Source organism: Rhineura floridana, chromosome 10 (assembly GCF_030035675.1).
Source record: "Rhineura floridana isolate rRhiFlo1 chromosome 10, rRhiFlo1.hap2, whole genome shotgun sequence".
Taxonomy (NCBI): Eukaryota; Metazoa; Chordata; class Lepidosauria; order Squamata; family Rhineuridae; genus Rhineura; species Rhineura floridana.
In genome coordinates, this window is record NC_084489.1 from 46,156,098 (window position 1) to 46,175,543 (window position 19,446).

General features: G+C 40.5%; 1 protein-coding gene across 4 annotated transcripts in view; it reads left to right on the plus strand.

Annotated features, from left to right (window-relative positions):
• DGKB (diacylglycerol kinase beta) overlaps positions 1 to 19,446 on the plus strand; it is a 430,346-nt gene that overhangs the window by 53,122 nt on the left and 357,778 nt on the right. For all 4 annotated transcript variants that reach the window (XM_061585671.1, XM_061585674.1, XM_061585672.1 and 1 more), the window contains exons 2-6: positions 687 to 952; positions 9,454 to 9,530; positions 10,607 to 10,627; positions 14,970 to 15,123; positions 18,744 to 18,881. In XM_061585671.1, the coding sequence (XP_061441655.1) occupies positions 883 to 952; positions 9,454 to 9,530; positions 10,607 to 10,627; positions 14,970 to 15,123; positions 18,744 to 18,881 (460 nt within the window). In that variant the 5' untranslated portion in view covers positions 687 to 882. The remainder of the gene's footprint in view (positions 1 to 686; positions 953 to 9,453; positions 9,531 to 10,606; positions 10,628 to 14,969; positions 15,124 to 18,743; positions 18,882 to 19,446) is intronic.

Sequence of the window (19,446 nt, forward strand, 5' to 3'; positions counted from 1 at the left end):
ACCTTGCAGGTCACCACCACTGGAGTGTCCTTCCCGTCCATAGTCTTTATTGCCTTTTGTTTCTTTTTTTCTGCTTGTATTGTAATTTGTCCTGTCCTCCTTCAGGGTAAAGAGAAGAGTTCCACTGGTATGTGGTGCACCATACAAGAAAAAAAACCCAGGGACCTCCCCTTTGACCTGCCCCACCAAACTCATATTCGCTCTTCCTGTGTGCTCACTCTGTGTTCTCGCTCCATGAGAGCTGGCTCGCTTATATATTCTCTGGACCAGCTAACATAGCTCCCTCTGCTTTGCTCAGTTAGGAGTCAGGAAACAGAAAGGAGTCATGTGTCATGTATTTAGTAGGCCCCAGTCTTACCAATATCCGGATATCCTAGTTTTTCCCCACAACAATGTATGAACCTGCTTGACAGTCATGTTATTAGAACCAAATTCCAAGCCTGACCTTTAGCAGTATTGAGTTCTGAAAGCAGTAACCAAGGTGGGCATGAGGCTTTGCAGATCAATTGGCTACATAAAGCCTGGTAGTTTCCCATGTCTGATGTTTGGTGGTGGTTGTAGAAGATGAAATGCTTTATAATACTTATAATGTGGAATTTTTAGGAATATTTTAGAGTGTTTCGTTAGAAGTAGTACTTTTACATTTCTACATCTCCTAATTGTGGCTTTTCTTTTTCTCTTACCAGAGTTTCATATGCCATCAATACCAGAAGATTTAGAAAACTGGCACCACCTAAAACTTAGTGCAGACTGATTTTATTTTTCCTGAATATCTGATCATTGAGAATTTAAACTGCAAAACTGCTGGGAGGTATTTTTATAACCTCCACTTGAAGCGAACAACAAGATTGTCTGGTATGTAAACTGCACTTTACCATCATTATGATGAACCAGGAGAAGTGGGCTAATCTTAGTCCTTCAGAGTTCTCTCAGCTTCAGAAGTATGCAGAATGTAAGTACTTAAAAAACCTTTATATTTCTGTGTATTATATCAAATTTGCAACTCTATAAAAGTGTAACTGAAAAAATGTCCAGAGGCTACTTGCTGGCATAACAATTTTTTGTAATTAATCAGATTTCCCCCCAATAATATTCAACTGTTAAAATATATATTGATTTTTGTGTTTTAACAATAGAATGCTAAATATAGGAAGGTTTCCACTACTGGGAACTCTACCAAAACTGGGTATCAGTTAATGGAAGGCCTCTGAAAACTGATGATAGAGGAATAAATATTTTTCAGTGCAGATTTTTCTTTAGTGCCCTGTTTCTGGAATGGTTGGGAGTATACCTTTCTCAAGCAAAAGAACAATTAGGAGCCCACTTTTAAATCTCTGCTTGTTCCTTTGAAACCCTGCCCTAACCTGATGTCATGTACGATGTCAGGTGTAGGGTGTGTGTGTGTGGCTTGTCCAAAACAGCCTCATGGTCCAACTGGGAGGACTGGTGGGCCAGGTTTGGCCCCCAAGTGGGAGGTTCCCTACCCCAACCTTATCCTGTTCTCAGTCTGAAAATGGTTAAGCACATGGGCCCCCTTTTGTGCCTTCTTCCCAGCAGGGGAGGAGAAAAGAAATCTTAAGTGTTCAATTATCTCTTTGCTCCCTATATAGAGTTTTCCATAAAACCACTAGTTACCATGATAGAGGCTAGGAGGATTTGTATTCTGGCTAGTAAGAATGCCTAGAAGCTAGATGAGTGTGTAATGTGGGGCTTATAGCTCAATCCAAAGCAGAAGAAAATAAATTCTGGAGTGGATTTTCTCTGCAGAAGGAAAGACTGCTAAAAATAGTTTCCTGGGATGGGAAACCATGGTCCTCCAGTTGAACATCCAACCGCCTAGCTCACATGGCCAATGGTCAGGGATGATGGGAGTGCTTTTCCAGCAATATCTAGAGGGTCACAAATTCCCCACCCTTAGTCTCCCAAGAGAGGGACTAGAATGGGACTGCTGATGGATGGAAGTTGGAAAACAATTGGGCTGGATTTTGGGGAGGGAGTGTATATAGTTGTATATGGTATACTTGCTAGGAAGAAAGGAAGAAAAAAACAGGATCTTGGACTTGGTGGGTAGGGTGATATCATTTGTACTCTAAGCTTTTTTTAGTTAAGTGCAGGGCAAGTTATACTTGCTCAGTGGAAAGGTAAAGGTATTCTAAATGTGCTCAGGCCCGGTGGGGGATTTTTACTATATTCACTGGGTAGTATAAATAATCTTGATTATCAAGCCTGGATACAATTTGTAGACTCCTGCCTGTGTACACATTACTTGGAGCCATCCACCAAAACTCCAAACCTTGTAAGTAAATCTTATATTCAATGTGTATATTGCATAACAAAAATAATTGCAAGTACAGATGATCTGTTACCATAGGAGCTCCCAGTTGGAGAGTCTTCTGGAAGGGATAATTGGGGATAATATCATCAAATTCCTTCAGTTGGAGGTAATATCATCATGAGAGAAGCAATAGAATTCCAGTCCTGGAACAATCTGAAAGAAGCACAGAGGCCTGACTTGTTCTTTATGACAATCCAATGCCATGATATTGGGGAGCCTCCTAGAAATCTAATGGGAGAGGAGGATCTGTTAGTGCTGTAAACATATGTAAATAATACCTTACACTGCAGAAATAAGCATCCAGTGACATTCGTTTCAAGGAAACTAGTTCTGGGGCATGTGCTGGAACTTCTGAATCCTCACACTACTTGGAGATTGGGGTGCATGTAGCAGTACTTCTTTGATAGCTTTCAAGAACCATGGATCCCTTTTTAATAGCCAGGCTTCTGCTTCTAAATTTAGTTTGACTAAGATGAAGTTGAATGACATTTTGTTCAGAACACTTCATGAAATTGGATCCAGCCTTGAAATTCAGTTCGAGTCTAGCTAATGTAAATTGAAAAGAAAATGCTAAGAAAGTGAATGAATGACGAATACTAGGTGTATGCAAAACCTTTTAGTTCCTTCTCACTGGAAACTTTTGAAGCTATTTTTCTCCATCTCTCCTGACAAGTTTGACATCACACTTCATTCTGATCTTACCATTGCGGTACCAGCGTATTAATGGACCTCAGAAATGTTTGTTTCTTGCCAGTAACCTGTTAATTATTTTTGAATAATATAATACATGTCTGAGATGCAATGGATATAAATGAAATATCCCATCAAATTTGTTTTCAGTCCATATCTTCTCACTTTGGGTAAGTGAGATTTCTCATATCTTGCATCTATCCAGTTTGGTGTGTAGAGATTTTCACAAATGTTTACATAAATGAAAGTGCATAATAAAACTCAGCTTTGAGAAAATTCAGTAGAAGGATTAGTTTACCCTGGACAAAAACATATTTCATTTTTATGTCTTGTATTATGAAGGCTTGAGGTTCATTTTGCTACTGCTTGCTTCCCTATCCATCCCGTCTTTCCCCCTCAAAGTTGTTAATTGTGTGAGGAGGCCATTAACTGGCAGAACTCTAATTGCTTCTTTATTATGGAATTTACAAGTTTTTGTTATGTGGGTAGGATCAGTAAATTGTAGCCGTAGCAGTGGCAACATCTTGCTCATAAGGAGAACTTTTTGCCCTTTCTGCATTTTATGAGTAACGTTTGACTGACACTTGCTTTTTCTGTACATCTAGAAAGTACCAGCATTTGCTGGTACATAATTTAAGTACTTCACGTGCCTTACAGCACAATCCTATCCATGTCTACTCAAAAGTAAGTCCTATTGAATTAAGTGGGTTTTACTCCCAGGTAAATGGGGTTAGGATTACAGCCTAAATTGATTTGAGAGTAAAATGGGAATATTAGATAGCAAGTCTTTTAAAAATAAAAACAAATTTATGCCAACACAAAATCCTGCAAGTTCAGAAACAGGATATAAATAATGTAAGTAATTACTAAAATAAAAGCTACCAGTTCCAGGTTCATAAGGTGCCACTTATGGGGTGTGTTTAATTTAGGAAATTGTACTACCATACACTGAATCAAGAGAAAAGTAGAAGAGTCCATTGCTAGTTTACATCAGCCTTCCTCCACTTGCTGCCCTTCAGTTTTTTTTGTAATATAAGAGCAGCCATGCTGGCTGAAGCTCCTGGAAGTTGTAATCTATAATATCTGTAGGGCACCAGGTTAGGGAAAGCTGATCCAATCCAGTTCTTTCACACACATAACAGGAAAAAACCCTACTTTGTGCTTTTGAGCCTCCTATATTGGCAAATTCAGTTTTATGTGTGTTGAGTAGAGTTACCCGATCTCCAGTTTTCGGCCGGAGTCCCCGGTTTTTGGGGGGCCTCCCGGCTCTCTGGCTAGCACCCCTTAATCTCCGGACTCAGCTTCAATTTTTTAAAAAAGTAAGTTTCTAGGTGGTCTGGTTCCCGAGATATACACCAAAACGTCAGCCGCCCCCGCAACTATTTATTTAACTGATATGACACTGAAGTTGGTTCCTAGTTCCCAGTTCCTTATTTGCTTGAAAGTTCAAAACACTAAAAAAGAAGAGTTGACAACTACAGCAACTTCAAACCAAACTTAACATGTCTCCAAACCCCAAAATATATGTTGGGGTACCCTGTATGATATATCACTGTGATCGGGGGACTCTCCCTGTCAAGAATAACAATACATTTATGCAATCAAAATCATCAGGCTTCCGATATTATCATGAATACATAATGATGTCATAAAATCATAAAAAATAAGTAAGTGGGGGTGCCCACCCCAAACTCTGCTCTGGGACAACATAAATCATATACCCCAGGAAAGGGAAGTGTGTCCTCTACGAGATGCCACTGTGTCCCACCTGGCCCAGAGCTTTTGCTGTGCGCAGGGGAGGATGAGGGCATCTATGCAAAATCAAAGCAGACCAAAACATACGGGGAAAAAATAAGTAACTGGGGGTGCCCACCCCAAAATCTGCTCTGAGCGAGGACAAATCATATACCCGAGGAAAGGGGAGGGTGTCCTCTATGAGATGCCACTGTGTCCTGCCTGGCCCAGAGCTTCTGCTGTGTGCAGGGCACAGAGGAGGGCATCTATGCAAAATCAAAATGGACAAAAACACATAGAAAAAAATAAGTAACTGGGGGTGCCCACCCCAAAATCTGCTCTGAGACAGCACAAATCATACACCTCATGAAAGGGGAGGGTGTCCTCTATGAGATGCCAGTGCATCCCATCCGGCCCAGGGCTTCTGCTGGGCACCGGGCACGCACGGGTGCATCAATGCAAAATCAAAATGGACAAAAACATAGAAAAAAATAAAAAATAAAAAACTGGGGGTACCCACCCTGAAATCTGCTCTGGGACAGCACAAATCATATACCCGTTGAAAGGGGAGGGTGTCCTCTACGAGATGCCACTGCGTCCCGCCTGGCCCAGAGCTTCTGCTGGGCGCAGTGTACAGAAGAGGGCATCTATACAAAATCAAAGCAGAAAAAGACATACTGGAAAAATAAGTAATTGGGGGTGCCCACTCCAAAATCTGCTCTGGGCCAGGACAAATCATGCACCCCATGAAAGGGGAGGGTGTCCTCTATGAGATGCCACTGCATCCCGCCTGGCCCAGAGCTTCTGCTGGGCGCAGGGGAAGCATAAGGGCATATATGCAGACAGAAAGGGTAGAGAATCTTCTTACTCTTACTCATTTCTCAGACCTCTTTCTGAAGTGAAGGGTCAAATCTGTAAAGAAATTTGGAGCAGCCACATTAAAAGATAAGGGCAGGGCATTCCAGGCAGGGGGTTGCCCACCCTGCTTGGATATGGATGTCTTTGCAGAGGATCCCTAGTCAAGCTTTACCAACAGCACAGTCCAAACTATTATCTACTCAGAAGTAAGTCCTGTTGAGTTCTATGGGGGCTTAGTCCCTTAGTACGTATGTTTAGAATTGCAGCCTTCAGGGGCATCCATCTTTACTCCCGAATGCTCCCATCTAACATCTCCACAACACTAGGCTCCTTTGTCTCTGCAGTGGCCTTCTGGTGACTGGCCTGGCCTGAAGGCACTTAAACTCTTCTTGCCAAAAACAAGTAGGCTAGATTAAATGTTCCCTACACAGCTCCATCTTTTAGCTAAAATGTCTAGCTTAATTTCCAGTCAGATATTTTTTTTAATTGTACGCTCCAAGCAACTGTGATTGATGCTTAATGTATCATGCTTAATGACATCACTTGGGCCCGCCCCTAAAACCTCAGGTTTTGGGATGCTTCTGACATGGCAACCCTAGTTTTGAGTGTATTTTTGTTATAATGCTCCCCTGCCCACCCTGCTATTTGTTCCTGACTTGTTCTGTCTTGCTTTCTGTACACCTTTGTTTCAACACATTGGTGATAAAACACTAATATGAGTTGGGTTCCTTGATCCTAAACATTTGTGTTGGCCTTCCCAACTGGAACTGCAGTGTAACATGATTTCTGGTGACACTGTACTGATTTAGCTATCATTGCATCCCATCTTTTCTTGGAGTTCTGGAAAATCAAAGACTAGGATAGTTGGCGAATATCTTGTTTATGCTTCCAACTGAAGGAAGTTGAGCTGAGAATATTTGTTTATTTTATTTATTTATTTATTATTTGATTTATATCCTGCCCTTCCTCCCAGCAGGAGCCCAGGGCTGCAAACAAAGGCACTGAAAACACTTTAAAACATCATAAAAACAGACTTTAAAATACATTAAAACAAAACAACTTTAAAAACATTTTTTAAAAAAGCTGTGAAGACATCTTAAAAAAGGGTTAAAAACATATTGTTAAAAAAAGGGTTTAAAAGATATATATATATAGATATATATATAGATATATATATATAAAAGCAATTCCAACATAGAAGCAGACTGGGATAAGGTCTCAACTTAAAAGGCTTGTTGAAAGAGGAAAGTCTTCAAAAGGCACTGAAAAGATAACAGAGATGGCACCTGTCTAATATTCAAAGGGAGGAAATTCCACAGGGTAGGTGCCACCACACTAAAGGTCCGTTTCCTATGTTGTGTAGAATGGACCTCCTGATAAGATGGTATCTGCAGGAGGCCCTCACCTGCAAAGTGCAGTGATCGACTGGGTATATAAGGGGTAAGACGGTCTTTCAGGTATCCTGGTCCCAAGCTGTATAGGGCTTTGTATACCAAAACTAGAACTTTGAACTTGGCCCGGTAGCAAATGGGCAGCAAGTGCAATTCTTTCAGCACAGGGTGACATGATAGCGATACCCTGCCCCAGTGAGCAGTCTCGCCACCACATTTTGCAGCAGCTGCAGCTACTGGACCAACCTCAAGGGCAGCCCCATATAAAGCACATTACAGTAATCCAGCCTGGAGGTTACCAGTGTGTGGACAACAGTGGTCAGGCTATCCTGGTCCAGAAACAGCCACAGCAGTCTTACTAGCCGAAGCTGGTAAAAGGCACTCCTAGGCACTGAGGTCACCTGGGCCTCTAGCGACAAAGATGGATCCAACAGCACCCCCAAACTATGGACCTGCTCTTTCAGAGGGAGTACGACCCCATCCAAAGCAGGGCTTGCACAGCCTCTCCCAATTCAGATTTTACAGAGAAATAGAGCTGGGTATCATCAGCGTACTGCTGACACCTTGCCCGAGATTTCCTGTTTACCACTCCCAAAGGCTTCATATAGATGTTAAACAGCATGGGGGACAAGATAGTACACTGCGGCACCCCAAAGCACAACTGTCTGAAAACGACCCTGGAGATAGGATCGGAACCACTGTAAACCAGTGCCCCAATACCCATCTCAGCAGGTCGGCCCAGAAGGATACCATGGGCAACGGTATCAAAAGCCACTGAGAGATCAAGTACGAGTAACAGGGTTGCACTCCCCCTGTCCTTCTCCCGATAAAGATCATCCATCCTTAAGGCGACCAAGGCTGATTCAGTTCCATAACCAGGCCTGAACCCAGACTGCATTAATTGAACGTCTCAGCTTATTAAGGAGCAGTCTTGTGGATAGTTACACTAGATTAATCTCTGACCAGCATGCTAGGTGCCAATTTCCTCTAATGGAGCAAGTAGCAGTGCATGTGTGTCAACAATTTTCATTGAGAAAATGGTACAGGGACAAAATATTAACCCCCTCCCCATTATCTCTTAGTGCCACGGGGTTGTATTCAACCAAATCCTACTCAGAGTAGACACATTGAAATTAATGAACCTAAGTTAGTCCTGTCTCTTAACTTCAATGGGTCTACTCTGAGTAGGACTAGCATTGAATATCACCCATGATTTCTGTCTGAATTCCTTTCTGTGTGGCTGCTGTTTGCTAAATTTACAAGGACTGAAGATCTAGGGATGGATTTTTTGTTGTCACATGCAGTTAGCCCCCAATAAGTTATGGTTTCACAGGATTGGTCACAGGAATGTTAAAATAACTAGAAAGAGTTTGGTTTGAAGTGTGATTGCTATGTCTTAATCAGGATTTGCTGGTGTGTATAACCTTTTTGGTAAGCCAATATGACAACTATCTCAATTTATATTATTATTATATTATATTTATTAGTCGCCCATCTGGCTGGTTGACCAGCCACTCTATATTTATATGTTTTAATACGTATTTTATCCTCAATGTACCTATACGTCTATGATTGTTTTTTCTACTAAATAATGAGTGTATTTAAACATCTAGAATAGTGTATGCCAGCCAGATATGTTTTCTATCAGTTAGTTGCACTAAGCTCTCATTAAAGTCAGTGTGAAGAGTTACTTGTGTCCCATTGATTTCAATCAGAATTATGTGTAATTTAGTCTGGATCCAATCTAGTGGTTAAAATGAATGCCATTCTGTACAGTTCAGATTTTGCATTTTTTTTTGTTCACTTAGAATAAGAGCTTCTGTAAATTAATAAATTTCTTTATTAATTTCTGGTTTATTTCATGCTTTTGAAGGACATAGCAATTTCTTCTTATTTTTCATACCTGTTTTGAATATTTCTTTTGATCATTTTATATGCCAGGATCAAACTTCTACCCATGTGGCCTTTACATCTATATTAATTCATTTTAATTGTAGCACACACTCTGTCTTTATTTTAGTTTTAGGTGAGATTCAGCCAAAAGAAATGGAAGCTTGGCTCTTGGAAAAAGCCATTGTTTTTCTCTCTTGGACTTAGAGAGGCTTGCTTCCATATCTTCTGGTAATCATTGCGTATCAGACTGTTGATATGCAATGATTGCCCTTCTATATTGTATATATTGTAGTAGTATGATGTAGGGGAGGGCAGCAATAGGTAGCCTTAAATAACCACTGGGAAAAGCATTTGTAATTAAACCTATGTATGTGTATGTTTATTTACTAGTGATGTCCTGCCACTGTGTGGATTTTCCCCCTGTTCCTTGGGAAGGATGAAATTTTGGCTATTTGTTGAAAACAGGCTTTGTTTTATGAGATGCATAACTGATTGATGTATGCCTTGTATCCCTTGTCTTGTACAAGCTGGCCTCTCACATTGCTTTTGCAGATTCTACAAAGAAAATTAAGGATGTTTTAGAAGAATTCCATGGTAATGGTGTACTAGCAAAGTACAATCCTGAAGGGGTAATTTTTTTCTTCCTTATCTGACTTTTAAATATTTACACTAGTTGGTAGAAATTAATGTTCTGTATTCTGCAGGATTGTGTTTTCACTTTTTCTTTTTATCTTCTAAAATCATAAGAGGTTTTGCAGTCCAGTAGATATACTGTAAGTCAGACTTTGCCAATCAGTAGCCCTGTGCATACAACTGCAGTCGGGGTACACAGAACGTGTGGAAGGAGAGCAGGATTATGGGAGCAGGCCCCCACTCTCCATGCAATGTTTGCACCTTGTGCACTGAATAAATGTATGTAGCTTCTGTGCACTTGATTTTTGGCAGATCATGCAGAGGACTTGCATGCATATAACTAATAGGCAGATTGTGACTTGTATTCAGAACCTCAATGTGAAGGTTCGGAGCTTGCTACTGATATCCCTTTCTCCCCTTTCAGTGCATCCTAACTGTGATCATGTGCAGAAATCTTTCATTCAATCTCTCACTTGTAAAATGGGAATAAAAATAACAAAATGTTGTAAAGATGAATGAGAGATTATGCTGAATCCCCTTTAAACAAACATTGACTTGAGTCCAGTGAAAGAAATTGGAGGAGGGGAATTGAGTGTACTGAGACCTTTAAAAGTTACCAGTTTTCTGGGGATCATCCAGTGCAAATATAGTAGTTCCTCACTTTTGATTCAGACAGGCCTGGTTTAAACATGGTATAGGCAAGCAAGCAGAATTTCCCATGTGGTGTCAAATTTCACTCAGACCTCTTACTGCCACTCATGCTAAATTAGAAACTAGCCCAGCATCTTCCCCAGGTAGCTTGCATGATAATTCATGCCTTCCTGGTGTGCTGATGCATGTGCAAGTGAAGTGACATTGCCGCATGGTAAAAAAAACCTGTCAAAAGTTCATACTATTTATTAGTTTGTGCTGGAATCATCTATTTGTGCTTGTTACTAACTACCCATAAGGAGACTTATTGCTATGAAATGGAACTTTCCGCTGAAAATGCTGTTCAGATAATACAAATTGAGAATCTGTGGACTGGATTAATATTACTTATGTATATTTTCTTTCTTTACATGCACTCCAGAAGCAAGATATTCTTAAACAAGTAAGCAACTTTGGTGATGGTTTTTGTTGATAATATTATGTGAAGGGTGCTATTGATTTTGTGTAGATTTATTGAGGCACTCAGACTTTGATGGCATGTTATTGATATCGATATTATTGATCTATACTATTGATATTTTTCTATTCAAATGCACTACTGTAAAAGTACTACAATTATAGAAAATGTAGGATATTGTCATCATAGTTACTTCACTTTCATGTTTTTTACAAAATATGTAGGTTAACTCATGAGCAGGGTATATTGCCATGTTTTCTGTGAAATGTGAAGTGTCACACATTTTGTTGCAACATGCAAAGGCAACACCTCTGTTGTGTGCTCATATATGTGGGCTTCCCTGTTAAGAATGCATCCTTGTGAAGTACTGCTCCAGTATTATATGAAACAGGCATACCCATACATACTAGAGTTTTTTATGCACATTGGAATAACCATGGAGATAAGGATAGAATTGTCTGTTATGTTTATGTTTTTTAAGAAAACAGTGAATAGGGCATTATGTATATAAACTGTCCAGTTTTCAGAATTTGCATGAAATGCATTTATCAAGTTGGGTATATACTTACTTTTGCCCAATTATCCTTAAGAACTCCAGACAGAGAATAGCAGCTTAATTCATGGGGATATAGTTGGAATGTGAGACTAATGATTCATTCTCTTGATCCATTTTTTTTGTACAGCTGTAACATTAAGGGTGCAATCCAACTTGCATTTATGCTGTACTGAGGGGAGTTGGATGCAGCAGATCTCCAACCTGAGCCGGCTGGGCCTCAGCTCAGCCGAGCTATGCCACCATAAGTCCTTCAGCCTGACTCAGCCCAAGCTCAGCTGGGCCCAGCACCAGTAGAGCCAGAGTAAACTGGCATAAGACCCCAAAAAGGGGTGTGTCAGGGGAGGGTACTTAGACCACATTCAACTTGTGTTCTGAGCACTCCTGCAGGTCCCAATCCAGGCAAAAGTTACACCAGGAAAAAGGTCAGTCTAATAAAATAATTGCCATAGAAGTCAATGGAGAGGGCTTACTCCCTGGTAGGATATTTGGGAGAGCAGACTTTTACTTTCTGGTCCTTGAACACAGCTCCCAGCATTCAGCCAACCCAGAGGCTGCTGAATGGCAGCTGGATGTGGTGGAACTTTACGCTGGCTTCTGTTGCTCCAGCACAATTTACACTGGCTTCCTCTGAGTTGGATTGCTCTGTGTGTTGAACTGACTTTCTTTTGTCAACATCCTTATGTGTAGATTGAGATGTTCTTTTGCTTCTCACTCTCTAAGCACCTTGTTCATAATGATTTCATCACTTAAAAATCTCTCTTACTAGTAACATGGATTGTCTGAAGGGCTGAGTGAAATGTCTCCTATTTTGTGGCCCCATTTCAGTGATTTGCAGGGAGATTTTTGAGAGTTGATTAACATTACTGAAACTCTTCAGAGCTCCATCAGGCTAGTAGGTGTAGGGTTGCCAGGTCTCCAGATTTTGCCTGGAGACTCTATATTTTTGGGGAGCTCTCTGGGACTCCTTAATCTCTGGACTCTCAACTTTCATGTAAAAAAAAAAGTTTCTATGTGGTCTGGTTCCTGAGATATACACCAAAATGTAAGCTGCCCTCCTGCAACTTCAGTTAAATGAGCTTATAGCTGGCAGCTCTAATCCTGCGTTTTCAGGTTTGTACCCAATAAGTGAAGTCAGGGTTGTGATTGACAAGGCAGTAACTAGAGCCCTTTACAAGTCAGAAAACTTGTCTTTTCCTGCTTTTCTGACAATCTCATATCTCATAACTTGAGTAAGTATATAGCTTTCAGTCTTTTTCTCTCTTGTGTGAAGGGGTCAAACAAGTTTAAATTTTCCTGGGCTGTTGAAGAGGACACTGTTTTGAAAACCTTCTCAATATGAAGCTTTAATCCAGTACCTGCTTTTCTGGTAGTAAAGCTGCAATACTAATCCCACATACCCAGTGTAAACCCCATTGAATTCAATAGAACTTACTTTTGAGTAGACATGGTTAGGATTGTGCTGTAAATTGATGGGGCTTTTGAGTGAACATAACAAAGAATTGTGTTTGTATTGTAAATATTTCACTCCCCCTCCAATCCTATTTTTAAAGCAATTAGGCAGGGCTTACATAGGTATCACTGCTTTTATTATATAGGAAACTAATGCTGATGTTATTTTTTAAAAAACAAAATGTTCTGCAATGACCAACTGGTTTTGACAATAAACTATTATATGGGGTCTATGTATTTTTACATCTCCTGTGTGTGTGTGTGTAGTCTTCCCAACAACCCTGTGAGATAGGATTGCCGACACCAAGGCAGCTCACAATAAGAAATAAATCCCTTTAAAATCCAATAACACCCAATAATTCAACATGATTGTGAATTTTGGATTGGGTGAATGAAGTTGTTTATCACTTGAGGTTGCAGTTCTGTGCATGCTTCCCTGCTTGAGTAAGCCCCACTGAATACATTGGAACTTGCTTCTGAGTAAACAAATGTAGGATTGCACTATAAATATCTTTATAGGTTGTGTAAATAATAGCCTCCTGTCGCTCCTCCCCTCCATGCAGCACGTCGTGCGTGTGTATTGCGTGCAACGCACGACGCTGCCCTTTTTCAGAATGGTGTCTGTAGCTTCACTCCCTAGCTGCAACTAAGCGCCGCCTGGCCAGCTTCGCAGACGAGTGGCGCTGGATATTTCAGCAAAGCGTTTGAGAAAGTCCCCCACGACCTTTTGATTAGCAAACTGGTCAAATGCGGACTACATGGAAATACTGTCAGGTGGATTCACAACTGGTTGGAAAACCGTACTCAAAGAGTGGTCGTCGGTGGCTCTGCTTCGGACTGGAAGGAGGTTTCGAGTGGAGTGCCACAGGCTTCTGTCCTGGGGCCAATACTCTTCAACATTTTTATCAATGACTTAGATGACGGGGTGGAGGGAAGCCTTATGAAGTTTGCGGATGATACAAAACTGGGAGGGATAGCTAACACAATGGAAGACAGGAATAAAATCCAAAGGGACCTGGATAGACTAGAAAATTGGGCTGAAATTAATAAAATGACATTCAATAAAGACAAATGCAGGATTCTGCATTTAGGCCACAAAAACAAAATGCACGGGTACAGGATGGGAAATACCCAGCTTAGCAGTAGTGCGTGTGAGAAGGACCTTGGAATTGTAGTGGATCGCAAGTTGAACATGACCCAGTAGTGTGATGCTGCGGCAAAAAAGGCAAACGTGGTTTTGGGCTGCATAAACAGAGCTATAGTTTCCAAGTCGAGGGAAGTAATAGTCCCACTATATTCTGCGTTAGTCAGGCCTCATCTGAAATACTGCGTTCAGTTCTGGACGCCTCATTTTGAGAAAGATATAGACAAGTTAGAGCGGGTTCAGAAGAGGGCGACGAGGATGATAGCCGGTATGGAGAACAAGTCTTATGAGGAAAGGTTGAAGGAACTTGGCATGTTCAGTCTGGTGAAGAGAAGGCTGAGGGGTGACATGATTACACTCTTTAAGTACCTGAAGGGCTGTCACATAGAGGAGGGTACAGATTTGTTCTCTGCTGCCCCAGAGGGTAGGACTAGGTCTAATGGTTTTAAGTTGTAGGAGCATAGATTCAGATTGGACATTAGAAGGAACTTCTTGACAGTAAGGGCAGTTCAGCAATGGAACCGACTGCCTAGGGAGGTGGTGGGATCCCCTTCGCTGGATGTCTTCAAGCAGAGGCTGGACAGCTATCTGCGGGAGATGCTCTAGCTGTGGATTTCCTGCTGTGAGCAGGGGGTTGGACTCGATGGCCTACAAGGCCCCTTCCAACTCTATGATTCTATGATTCTATGATTCTATAAATCAGTGCCCATATAATGCACAATGTATACCATAGCCAGACGCGTTTTGACAATTAGTGCGTGGGCTGTTCATTAACTCAATTATTCATTTCCTTCTGTCAATCAGTTATAAAGAATATATTGAGAATTTTACCAACATAACATATCCTAGAGATGTTGCTGTATTGAAATTATAACTGATTGACTAGTGAGGAGAAGACAAGTAGCTCAGACAGGTGCATTTATGGTGAACCATTAAGTATGGTTTCCTGTGACATATGAATTGGCCTAATAAGTATAAAAAAATCCAATGTCGCTTGAAATACCTTTATAAGTGTGCACATCTATCTAAATGTGTGTAATGCTTTTCCAGTGCATATAGCACTATGTATCCTATATGCATTTATTTATTTAGGAATTTATGTACTGCCTTACAAAACCAAAGGTTACCTTTTATCCTGAAATTCCGAGGTGTGGCTAATTCCCTCTCTTTCTCTATAGACAATTGACTTAGAAGGATTCAAGTTATTTATGAAGACTTTCCTAGAAGCTGACCTACCAGAAGAATTTTGTGAACATCTCTTTACCTCATTTGGCAACAAAATCCCTTATAGTAGTCCTTTGGTGAAGAATAAGCCTCCACTCCTTCCAGGAGGTATGTAGGTAGTTGGATAAAATGCGGTGACTGACTGTCTTGTTCATTGTGAATGGTCTATTATTATGCTTTTGTCTAATTTGCCACCTGATCAAGCTATTAATAAAAAGGCTTTCATCCTCAGTGACTCACTATCCTTTGAGAATGGTTTAGCCTTTGGGTTGTGGGGTGGGGGAAGCACTTGCAATTTCAATTTGGGCAGAGAGGGAGAAAGGGTCAAATGGAGAAACGAGTTTAGTTGGAGTTAGCTGAACTGAGTGCAGTCTTGACAAATACATGTTTGAAACACCATAGGAGCAAAAGCCATTGAGGCAACGGTTTGGCAGACAAATGGTTAATCACCTCCCCAATTCTCCAGTCCAAACCACTCTTTCCAAAGCAACTTTCTCCGTGAAAACATTGCCATCAGGCTACCATTACAGCATTTTTGTTGACATGTAGTTGGACCCCAAGATACGTAATGCCTTCTCTGTGTTTTATTTGCCTGTTCTAATAGTCATTGTGTACCAAACATTATGTGACTAGTAGACCTCTACATTTTCCACTGAATCACAAGGACTGTGGTGCTTAAGTATACTACTTAGTTATTTAGACCTTTTTTCTTCGCTAGATTGTAAAAACAACCCAGGCCTACTGAAATTACTGGGAACAAATTTCCTCTGCATTACTGCTGTGGTTTATACAAATGCTTTAATGATCTCATTTTGTTTAGGTAATGTGCTGTTTGAGGGAATTACTATTAATTGATATGTACTAGGTTTTGTTCCTTGAACTAAACAAAGAAATGGTGTGTGCTATAAAACTTTTTGTGTCCACATCACCTTCAAAGACAAAAGTTACCAATTTGAATTACACTATACTGTTTTTTTAAAAGATATGTTTAAATGAAGGTGCAAGTATTTTACAGAAATTACTGCAAAGTAACCTGAGAAGCAAAGAAACAGTAACATAATACGGTTAATTAAGGCTGTCTAGAAGCTTGCAAAAGAAGTGAGCAAGCTTTTGAGTTAATTAAAACTCCCCATTAGGCTGGATGTTAAACAAAAGTAGGCAGGTGGGGGGCAGAAAGATGTGGGCATGATGAGAAAACTCTGTTATGTGCCTTCAAGTCAGTTACGACTTACGGCGACCCTATGAATCAGTGACCTCCAAGAGCATCTGTCATGAACCACCCTGTTCAGATCTTGTAAGTTCAGATCTCTGGCTTCCTTTATGGAATCAATCCATCTCCTGTTTGGTCTTCCTCTTTTTCTACTCCCTTCTGTTTTTCCCAGCATTATTGTCTTTTCTAGTGAATCATGTCTTCTCATTATGTGTCCAAAGTATGATAACCTCAATTTCATAATTTTAGCTTCTAGTGATAGTTCTGGTTTAATTTTTTCTAACACCCAATTATTTGTCTTTTTTGCAGTCCATGGTATGTGCATAGCTCTCCTCCAACACCACATTTCAAATGAGTTGATTTTTCTCTTACTCGCTATTTTCACTGTCCAACTTTCACAACCATCCATAGAGATTGGGAATACCATGGTCTGAATGATCCTGACTTAAGTGTTAAGTGATACATCTTTGCATTTGAGGACCTTTTCTAGTTCTCTTATAGCTGCCCTCCCCAGTCCTAGCCTTCTTCTAATTTCTTGATTATTGCCACATTCGGTTGTTTTTTATAATGGAATGGTGAAGGTGTTAAACAGACTTAGGCTGAAATCCTAAGCCCACATACTTGAGAAAGCCCCATTGTACACAGTGGGACTTTTGTCCTAGTAAACATGTATAGAATTGCACTCTTAAATTAGTTTAGGCCTTGCATGGAGAGCCTTTTTCAATTCAGTAGTGGGCAAGACCAAGGCCACATACACACCCCATTAATACACATCCATTTGTCCACACGCTTCCCCCTGCCATACTGCCATCCCATCCACTCTCTCTGTGCCACCCATGTTCTCTGTATCTCTCCCCTGTCTGCCTTCCCTTCATTTGTTATTTTCTCACACACAAGCACGCACCCCATCCATGCATCATTCATTCTCTTTCTCTCTCATACACATGTGCGCGAACACTTGTACACCTTTTCCATCCATCCATTCTTGCTCATAACTCTGCCTTCCAGCATTGGTATTATTCCTTTTAAGAAACCTAGTTTTATGTTGCTCTTAACTGTTTGTTGTTGCCCTCCATTGGGCTGAGGACTTGAGCGCATCGTTAGAGATTTGGGCAGCTGCTGCTATCCTTTTTCTCGCATTTGCCTCTCAAAAGCTGTCTGGAATAGCAGGACTTAGAAAGCTTTCTTCATTGCACTCAGGAGTTTTAGTTTTGGCTTTTGGTTAGGAATCCTGATTGGTTGTGGGATACTGAGTTTTCTGCCTTACTCATAGGAATTTTGTTGTTGTTGGTATGGTATTTCATTAGGAAATTGTCACTGTCTTTTCTTTTTATTTTTCTGTTTGCATTTCATTTACTTTTAACCTCACTCCCTTACATCCATAGAAGCAACAACAGTGGTTCCATGCGCTCTGCTCAACCCCCTTAAACCCACTGATGATACACCTTGTTGTTTGCATTATGGTTTGTTTCTTGCCCAATAGTGGTAAAAGAGAATTCACATACTGGGAAGTGTGGCTGCAATTGTTGTTCCCAAGCTGCTGTTTGTGAAGGTAGATCAAAGCATGTGTGTTTTCTCTCTGTCAATTATCACTCACTGGAATTAGATTGGTTGTCAGTGTGAGTTTATAGCAGCCCACATGGTAGACAGAAAAGGGTAGAGAGTTTTCTTACTCTTATTTATTTCTCAAACCTCTTTTGGAAGTGAAGGGTCAACTCTGTAAAGAAGTTTGGAGCAGCCATGTTGAAAGGTGCAGCCATGTTGAAAGCAGGGCATCGCAGGCAGGGGGTTGCCCACCCTGATTGGATATGGATATCTTTGCAGAGGATCCCTAGTTAAGCTTTACTTAACAGCTCAGTCCAAACCATATCTACTGAGAAGTAAGTCCTGTTGAGTTCTATGGGGCTTAGTAAGTGTGTTTAGCATTGCAGCCTTAAGGGGCATCCATCTTTACTCCTGAGTGCTCATGTCTAACATCTCCACAACACTAGGCTCCTTTCTTTCTACAATGGCCTGCTGGTGACTGGGCTGGCTTGAGGGCACTTAAATCATTCGTGCCAGAATCAAGTAGGCTAGATTAAATGTTCCCTACCTAGCCTCTATCTTTCAGCTAATAAAATTTCTATTTTAATTTCCAGTCAAAGAAATGTTGTTTGAATTGTGTGCTCCAAGCAATTGTGGTTGATGCTTAATGTATCATGCTTAATGACATCACTTGGGCCCGCCCCATGACATCACTACAGCCGATCCCCATAAAATCACTATGACCTCCCCCATGACATCACTAGGGCCCGCCCCTGAAACCTCAGGCTTTGGGGCGCTTCTGACCTGGCAACCCTATTTCTCACCCCTGGTTTTGGCTATTCTTGATCCAAAAAAGTAAGAGACTTCACAAATGCCAGAGGGACAAAGAGGCTTATCTTAGTAGGAAGGCAAATATGAATAGGTCATTTTTTTAAAAAAATTGTGCCTTATTATTAAGCATCTTTTTAAAAAAATGGCATGAATATTGTTTCAGGTTTGCGAATTACTAAAAGCATGACTGCGTCCCGACCTCCAGCCTCCACTTTACACATGCCAGAAGTAATCCAGTTGAAAGATATTGTTTGTTACCTTTCCCTTCTTGAAAGAGGAAGACCTGAAGACAAGCTAGAATGTATGTACTGCATGTGAAGTAAATCAGTGTTGTTTTTAAAAATTATCTTGATTAATTTATTGGCAATTAAAGATGTTTGAATTTCATTATTGCAGATTTAAGGTGTAAAGGATGTTTTGGACATTAACTTCACAATCTCCATTCAAGGCTTAGTGACTTGTAGATGAGCATGTTTATAATGTGGCTACATAAATGGAAGCTTTGCTTTCAACTTTCTCTTAGCTTTGAGGAAAACTAATGTGTACTTCCTTTTGGATTGTCACTTGTAAATACAGTGGTTTGAAGATTAGCAATGCTCTTCCTGCCAGATTTGTGAGTGAGTTGGGAATTCAGTTCCCAAGGTTTCTTTCAGTGTCCAAAACTGCCTTTGGTCTGCTACAGATTGTTCTAATTTTAATTTATTTGTATATAGATATAGATAGATATGTATGTATATTGCACAAATATACACACAGGTAAGTGGCCCCCATAGGTAAGTGTGAGAACCTGTGTGCATTGAACTGATTGTATATAAGCTTGCATTCTTTAAAAAAACACCTGCATTTGACTGTTCACAGTTGGCCAT